The following is an 8,415-nucleotide window of genomic DNA, read 5'->3' as shown; positions in this document are numbered from 1 at the left end:
TCACAGCCCGGGGAGAGAACGGACAGCCGGAGCCGGGCGCGCTCCGTGCAGGGGCAGATAAGAACGAAGCCCGCAGTGGCCCGGGCCGGTGATCGCCACCCGCCCAGTTTGTGGTGTGGCGGGGCTGGGCCGGGGTTGCTTCTTTTTCATCCCCCGGCCTCAGTGTCGATTGTCGTCCCGCCCCCCCCCCTCCCCCTCGCCGTTCCCCCGGAATTTGCCATCACACCACCTCCAAGGGGCTGGGGCGAAGGAGCAACTGGTCGACCCGGGGGCGCGCCGGCCGGGGGCCGCGCTGGCCGCCACCGGTGGGGTCACCTCGAGGAAGGCCGCCCCGGGGGGGGGGGGGGGGGGGGGGGGGGGGGGGGGGCGCGTGTGCGGGCCCCGGCGGGATCCGCGCCGTGATGCCTTTCTCTCCGGGCGCCCACCCCTCCGTTCGGTCGCCATCCTACCAATCGCCTGTCCTCGGTCTGGGGAGGCTCCGTGGCCGGGCTTTTTTCGGCCACCCCCGACCCGCCCCCCCCCGAGCCCCGGTGGCCAAGCATCTCCACCTCCCCCGCCCCTGGCGTTCTCTCCCTCCCCTCTTTCTCTTCCCCCTCCCCTTTCCCAGCCTCCCCTCTTCTCCTGCGGGGCCGCCTGTGCTAGATCTCCACGCCCCTGCCGTCTTTGCCCCTCCTCCCCCTGCTACTGTCTGCCTTTTTTTTTCTCTCCCGCCGCATGGCCCTGTCTGCGCCTTCCCTGCCATGCATTTCCCTCCGGACCCCGGGCGAAGCGCCGCCCGGGCCGGGCGCCGTCTACTGCTCCTGCTCTTCTCCATGCTGGCTCTTTTGCTGATGGTCGGCTCGGCATTTGCCTCCTGTACGCCTCTCCGTTGTGCTGCTGCCGTTTTGCCCGACTGCCAGCCAGTCATCCTTGATCCTCCCCGGAGCGCATCTCCCTTCCCATGCCACTGACTGCGCACCCTCCCCCCCAACCCCCCCCCGCGTGCCGTTCCTCCCTCCTCCCCTCTTCGCACCTCTCGCACTTCTCGCACGCACGCGCGCACGCCGCTTGCCTTGCCTCCTGTGTCTCGTTTCTCCGCGGTTTCCAGCCACCGGCATCGGCCGTGGGGACTCCTCCGATAGCCCCTTCCTGAAGGCACCGCTGGTTCCCACGTCCGACTATGACGAGTCAATCTTGGCCCTTGGTGATCGAACGTCCCTGTCGGCCGGCCTTCGGCCATGGGTCTGGCTGGCGGCCATCCTCCGGTCACCCACGCGCTTGCGCATCCCGGACAACACCTTCGTTGTGCCATCTTATTATGAGCCGCTTTTCCCGGTGTCCGCCGCCGCCGCCGCCGCCGCCCCCACGGCCGACAGCAGCCAGGATCCCGGAGCACCTCTCTTCACAATTGGCGAGTTTGCCGCAGACAACGTCGTGCGTATGCAGACATCTCGCACACTGGTCCATGATGCTGGCTGGACTTTCTCCTCTCCGTTCTGTTTTCGCTCCCCGCCCCCCCCCCACCCCTCCCCTTTGGCTTTCCCCCCCTCTGCTTCTCTTTGCTTCGCTCTGCTTCTGCCTCTCCCACTCACGGTTCTCTCCCACCCTTCGGCGGCTTCCCCGTTGTCAGGTCCTCCTGATTATTCTCTCCATCGCCGCGCTGCTGGCGCTCTTCTTCCTGATCCTGGCCATTGTCTTCTTCCCCTGTCGGTCGTTGGCCTGCTGCGGCGGAGCCGACCGCGCGCAGAAGCCCTACTCCCGGTCGGACCGGATCTTCTCGCTAGTCATCCTGGCCATTGGGTCCGGTCTGATCGCGGTCTTTGCGGGGCTCGGCATCGCCTCCAACACCTTCACTGCCGAGGCCATGGGCTCCTCGCTGCACCTGTCGGCCGGTGTGTATGACCATCTGGATGCCTACCTGCCAGTGCTCAATGCAACGGTCGAGCATACTCCGATCAGCTTCGGCCAGCTGGCCAGCAGCGCCTTCACCGTGGCCTATGACCCGATCGAGACGTTTGCCGGGCAGGAGGGTCTTCTGTGGATCCAATCGCGCGAGGTGGCCGCCGCAACGGCCAACTTCGATGCCCAAGCTGACCAGGTCATCGATCAGGCCGCCAACTTCGTGCGTTTTCTCGTCCTGTCCCCTTCCCCCCCCTCCCAAACACACACACACACACACACACACACGCACGCCCCCCTGCTCGTTCTCTTCTCCCTGTCCCCTTCACAGTCTACTTACATGCATTCTCACCGGGGAACCAATCGCACCCCTTCCCTGTCTCCTCCCTCCCCCATCTCCTTCTTTATTTCTCTCTCTCTCTTTCTCTTTCCCACGCAGGACAACGCCGCCAACGACTTTCAGGATGTCTTCAATCGGTTCCTCGATGATGCGGCCCAGCTGGACGATGTTCAGCGTTTGAACGCTGCTCTGGTTGATGCCTATCGGGCTCCCGGGCCCGGGCGCCCATGGGCTCTGCGTGGCGGAGATGCCGCCTGCGACTTGCTCGGGGTCTCCGGCACGGCACTCTCCACCGAGGAGGCTGTTTTCGCGGGGTCCGACGAAATCGAGGATATCCTGATTGATGCCATTGGCAACAACAACATCGAGGAGGCCTCGAGTGATTTGACCTCCGCGATAGACAGCAATCTCGGGGATTTCGCCGGCCGCATTCAATCTTACGGTGACCGTATGTCGTCTTATGCTGCCCTGCCTCGCTCTCTTGCCCCTTCCCGCCTCTTCCCCCTTTCCCCCGGGCTGCCTGGCCCGGTTCTGCTCTGTGTCTGACAGGATTCGGGCGCATGTTTCGCCGCTCTGTCTCTCCCCCCCCCCCCCCCCCTCGCCCTCTTCTTCCTCCTCGGGCAGTCGTCCGAGACAGCGTCACCAGCATGCAGGAGGAAATGGCCGGGTCCTATCAGACCTTCCACCTGAATGCGGCCCTTCCGACAGCGAACACAATCCATTCCACCACCGACCTCCTTATGCAGGCCAAGGACACGTACATCGATCCGTATGAGCCATACAGGTGCGCGCTGTTGTTTGCTTTTTCACATACACACACACGTGCATATTTTTCGATGTCCCTCCTTTTTCATATGCAACTTGCCCTTGTCTCCTTCCTCCCTCTCTAACATGCCGGATGTTTTCCTTACGCCGTCCCCCCTCTCCCAATCCCCCACCCCATCCCGCCCCCTCCCTCCGGCTCTGGGGCCATGCGCCTCCTTCCCGTCCCAGATCGAGCATTGTCCTTGCTGTCTTCATTGTTCCCTGTGTGTTGATCCTCCTGGTCCTGGCGACGATCTCCCTGCGCTTCACCCTGGCATCCAAGGTGGCAGTTATTCTGTCCTTCATCTTCGCGGCTTTCACCTGGGCCGCCTTCGGGCTGCATTTCGTCCTGGCCCTCGGCGCGTCTGAGGCGTGCGATGTTGTCGACTCGGGCGAGATCTCCCCCATTTTCAGCGATGTCGTACGTCATGTCCCCCCCCCCCCCTCCTGCCCTCCATCTCTCCCATGGTTGCCTGTCCTCGGCTCGCTCTATCTCCCCTGCCCCAACAGTGGGCCCTGGCCTGACTTTCCCTCTCCCTCTCCCTCCCTCCCCCTTCGATGGACCAAATGGCCAATGTCACCAGGTCGGCATCAATCCTGACACCTTCACCGAGCTGGTGCACACATTCGAGTCCTGCCGGCAGCCCGGGGATGCGACCCTCCTGCGGGCCTTGAGCCTGGAGCATCTGGCCGATTTCTCCGCGCCCCTTGGCGCCACCCTGGCAACGGTGGACACCTTCGGCCCGGATGTCCAGCGGTATGTCGACCTGTCGGCCACCACCCTGGCCCTGAGCCGGCTGGAGACTTCCGCCGGCCCGGTGTTGGATGCTCTTCAGTCGACGGAGACCTCTCAGTCGCCGCTGGCCCGGCGCGAGGCGGTGGTGGGCCGGTACCGCGGGCAGGTGCACCGACTCCGCGATCAACTGGCCGCTTCGCGGACCCTCCTGGGATTGCTGCAGGCCGGGCCTGGCAGCGGCACCTTTGACCGATGTGTCATTCTGGCCGACTCCACCCCGGATGCCGGGGCCGCGGCTCAGATCGAGCTGGAGAGCCTGCTCCAGCGAGCGGACGCCCTGACCATGCGCTTCGAAGCCGACGTCCTTGGTCCGAACAGTGATCCTCGGCCGGCCTTCTCCCTGGTGGAGGACCAGTCGGAGATCTTGGATGTCGGCCTTACGGGGCTGCTGGATGCCACGCGGATGGCCGGGCCGCAGGCGGCCGCCGTGCGCGCACAGGCAGACCACTTCGCGGCGACCACCCTGCCGGGGTTTGTCACGGTCCAGGCGCCGGTCTTGGCGACGACCTTCACCCAGCTGGCCACCGATGCCGGGGTTTCCTTGCAGCACCTGGCCGAATGCCGGTGGATTGGCCAGGACTCCCTGGCCGCGCGGAACCTCTTCTGTGCCGTGACCCTTGGAGCTCTGGATGGTCTGTGGCTGTCGCAAATCCTGTTTGCCGTGTCTGGTGGTGTTTTCATCGCCGGCATTGTCATGGCCTCCATCCGGTATTCGCGGCTGGTGGCCGACTACGAAGACAATGAGGATGAGCTGGAGCTGGAGGATGGCCAGGCTGGACCTGGTGGTTCGGGCGCCGGGGAGTCCTACCGGCTCCAAACTCTCCGGCGGAAGAGCGAGTCCAAGAAGCGTCGGAAGCGTCGGCGCAAGCGGTCGCAGCAACGTCGTGCCGCTGCCAAGGCCGATGAGGCGATTGCCGGCGGGGCGACCGGCGCCCTGGCCGCCTCGCCGTCCGGCTCGCTGCCGTCCCCCGGCTCCGGGGACCTGTCAGGCGCTTCGGTGTCGGCCGCCGGTCTCGGGGCCAAGGGCGGCAAGTCCGATGGCGGGCCTGCCCGCGGCCATGATTCCTTCTCCTCATCCTTTGATGACGATGACGACGAGGATGACGATGACGATGACGATGACAGCGACATTGACCCGACGCGTGGGGCCACCACCGCCTTCGACTTCAGCGACAGCGAGGATGGCTCTCTCACGGACGTCGAGTTTGATGGGGACGAGGAGCCGGAGCGCCCGCGGCCACCCTCGGCGGCTGAAACCTTTGCCGTGGCCACCGGCTTGCCCCCTCCGCCGATCACCATCACACCGGCCGACGCGTCTTCCTCATCGGCCGTGATCATCGACTTCTCCTCCGACTTGCAGTTGAATGACAGCAGTGTCGTGGATCTCCGGTCGCAGGAGGCCGGGGGGTTCCTCTCCATCAGCACCGGCGGCCCGCCAGGCACGCCGGGCTTCTATTCGCATCCTTCCTCCCCGGGGATCATGCGCCCCAACACCCCGCTGGCTGGCGGGTTCTTTGATTTCAGCTCCACCCCGGGCACTGGGCCGCCGACCTGATGATGAGGAAGAAGGCGGCACGGCTTCGGCGATGTGTTGGCCTGCGTTGCGCCCTCCCTTTCTCTCTCTCTCTCTCTCTCTCCTTCCTCCGAGAGTCTGCATATTTTCTTGCTCCGTGGCACTGGGCCTCTGTGGTGCATGTGAGCGCTGGGTGGCGGGAGCGTGTGTATGTGTATGTGTGTGTGTGTGTGTGTGCATCCATGCTTTCTGGTGCACTCACTCTGATCTGCCCCCTTCCTCCTCTCCCGCCTCCCCCCCCCTCTCTCTCTCTCTCTTCCTCCCTCCCTCCTTGTCCTTGTGTCTTCCCTTCAAACATTCAAGCCTCTTTCTTCCGGTTCGAGACTGCTCCGGCGCCGCTGCCATTCCCCTTCCCACCTGATGGACGCCGTGGCCGAGCACAATACATTCCCCCTAGATTGATCCGGACCAGGGATGCTCTTGTGTCCATGCCTTGTGTGTGTGTGTGTGTGTGTGTGTGAATTCGGACAGAGGAATGGTCAAACGTGCCGCAGGACAGGCAAATGCCATGAGAAGGCAACTCGGGGAGGGGTCTATTGTGCTGATGATGCTTCAGCTTCGCGAGACAAGGATGAAAGGTGGCCCGGAGGGGGACGGGGGAAAGGGCAGAAACCGGTGCGGCGCTGCCACCATCAAAATAGACCGGCCAGGTTGGCACACTGGACATGGGCCGTGCCGACACCTGTGGGCTCAGGCGGTAGGCGCTCAACGCCGGCCGGCGGCGGACGCGCAAACGAGGCGGACATTCCTTGAGCCAGGTAGACGGCCATGGCCTGGCCATCTCGGGGCGACAGGTCCCCGGCCAAATCGTAGTCGCTGGCCGTGCTAAAGAGCGGGATCATCACGAAGCCCCCGGAATGAGCGTCATGCGAGGCGGCGGCGGCGGCTGACAGGCCGGATGGCTCCTGAATCAGTTGCTTGCCGCACAGGCAGCACGTGCTACAGAGAGAGGGACATCCATAAAAAAAAAGAGAGACACCAACAGGAGCACGGGGAGCGGGAGCCACGGCCAAGCGGCAGGTCAGCACATACGGACAGGGGGACGGGGCTCGGGGCAAAGGGCGAGGGCGAAAAAAAAAGAAGCCACCAGATGAGGAGCGGAGGGAAATCAAACACGGGAGGTATGGCAGAGCATGATACGGGGAGGGAGGTGGACCACCCCCTTCGCATGATCCAATGCCAGGCACGGAGGGGGGGGGGGGGGGGGGGGGGGGGGGGGGGGGGGGGGGGGGGGGGGGGGGGGGGGGGGGGGGGGGCGCACCTTTCCTCATGGATGACCACACCGCGGGTGGCCCGTTCGGCCTTGTGCCGAAGGGACAAGTTCTGAAGGTGGGCGCGCGACAGGTTCCGCGTGAGCCGGGCACTGCGTGCGCTGCTGCTCAGCTCGGCCAGGCAGCGCTGGAGGTAATTTGTGAAGGCCAGGCTCAGGCCGGCCTTGGCAACATGGTCGGGATCATCGCTGTTGGGCTCCGGCTCACCGGGCCCCATGAACTGGATGCTATAGTGTGACAGGACGCCGATGATGATGCCGGCGGTCGAGGGGCAGAGCGATGTCCCGGAGAGGGACGAGTGGAGGAACAGGTCGCGCAGGAGCTCGGTCGAGCCGGGCTTGGAGTCCATCTGCGGTGCCAGGGCATTGACCACGGCCAGGATCCAGCAGCTGGAAATGGTGACCAGCTGGCTGGTGTCGCCGGCCCCCGAGTGCGGGACTGCCACGGCCAGCGGCAGTTGCAGGGCCGAGGAGGAGGCGGAGGCGGCCGCGGCGGAGGTCGCCACGTCCGGCGCCGCGGTCCCGGAGCCAGGGGCCGGGCCTCGGGCGAGAGCCAGGAAGCGCAGCAGGGCCAGGCAGTCCCGTCGGCGCGAGGCGCTCAGCGGCACTGATGTGGCACTGGCCAGGAGAATGCGCGATGCGACCAGCAGTTGCTGTGACTGAATGGCCAACAGGGCCAGCTCCCACCGGAAGCAAATGGACGCATGGGTCGGAAGGGGGCCCGGCGAGGAGGCCGCACTGGCCGGGTCTTGGCCGGGGCTTGGGCCCGGCACGCCGGGTCCCAGAAGCGGATGAAGCGCCAGCAGCCGCTGCCAGAGGGCATCCTCCGGGCCGGGAGCATGCACGGTGGCCAAACGCCCGGCAATCGGGTAGAAGGCATCCCAAAGGTCCCCGGCATCGAAGGCGGCCGGCTGCCAGGGGAAAGGCCGACCGGCGGTCAAATGCTGCGGGGTCAAGTCCAGCGGGCATTGGCCGGAGCGCAGGAAGAAGGCCAAGCGCAAGCGCCGCCGCGATAGGAGGTCCATCATCAGTGGCGGCCCGCCGCCATTGGCAGCACCGGCCGGGGGGGAGGCGGAGCCACCTGCCGGGTCGCTTGGAGACTGGGCCCCATCGCCGGCCGTGCCGCTGCCGCCCAGATGCGCCAGTTGCAAAACCACCTGCGACAGGAACTGCTCAAAGTGCAGGCTCTGCCCGGCGAGCTCCTGGTCCGAGATGAAGGCCCCGGTGGTGGTGGTGGTGGTGGTTGTGGCCGCGGCATCGGGCGCGGCGGCGGCCTCAGCCCGCAAGGCATGCGCCGTGTCCAGGCCCATGCCTTCGCTCGTCCCGGCGGCAATGGTCAGCAGCAGCCGGAGGAATGACCGGACATTGGAGCCCGACCCCGGCCGGGGGCCATTCCCATGGGCATCGGGCCCCGGGCCCGGGATGACCGGCCAAATGTGTGCCGAATCCGGCGACCGGCAGGCCAAGCGCAGCAGGGACGCCTCGGTTTCCAGGGTACCGCCGAGTTCGGCCTCGGCGAAGGAATCCCACTGGGCCTCGAGGTCTTGCGGAGTGCGGGCCAAGCTCGACACCGTCAGCGGGCGACAGGCGCCCGGTCGCTGGGAGGTCATGACCGCCAATGCCGAGAAGGTGTACAACCGGGCCAGGTCATTGTGGATTTGGCGCTTGATCTGGCGCACATGGACGCCCGTGGTGGGTAGATGCGCACACAGCGTGCAGGGGGAGGATGTCAGCCAGGCAGGGAGGGGGGGGGG

The 8,415-nt window shown here is 65.8% G+C and overlaps 2 protein-coding genes across 2 annotated transcripts; one reads left to right on the top strand and one right to left on the bottom strand.

Annotated features, from left to right (window-relative positions):
* Positions 1 to 548: 548 nt before the first annotated feature.
* On the top strand, positions 549 to 5,448 carry H696_06234 (hypothetical protein). Its single transcript, XM_009499982.1, has 7 exons — positions 549 to 855; positions 1,088 to 1,413; positions 1,610 to 2,101; positions 2,318 to 2,666; positions 2,843 to 3,002; positions 3,212 to 3,443; positions 3,607 to 5,448. Exons 1-7 carry the CDS (start codon positions 741 to 743, stop codon positions 5,371 to 5,373), a joined length of 3,441 nt encoding a protein of 1,146 aa, XP_009498257.1. The 5' UTR covers positions 549 to 740; the 3' UTR covers positions 5,374 to 5,448.
* A 575-nt stretch (positions 5,449 to 6,023) lies between these two features.
* H696_06233 (hypothetical protein) lies at positions 6,024 to 8,271 on the bottom strand (the record flags this gene model as incomplete). The annotated part of the gene is made up of 2 exons (XM_009499981.1): positions 6,024 to 6,330; positions 6,653 to 8,271. The coding sequence occupies 2 exons, from the start codon at positions 8,269 to 8,271 to the stop codon at positions 6,024 to 6,026; spliced, it is 1,926 nt and encodes a 641-aa protein (XP_009498256.1).
* Between the last annotated feature and the right edge of the window lie 144 nt (positions 8,272 to 8,415).

This window comes from Fonticula alba (assembly GCF_000388065.1).
Source record: "Fonticula alba strain ATCC 38817 unplaced genomic scaffold supercont2.35, whole genome shotgun sequence".
In the NCBI taxonomy this organism is placed as follows: Eukaryota; order Rotosphaerida; family Fonticulaceae; genus Fonticula; species Fonticula alba.
The sequence above is the reverse complement of the archived record's forward strand: the minus strand, read 5'-3'. Positions and strand labels throughout refer to the sequence as shown.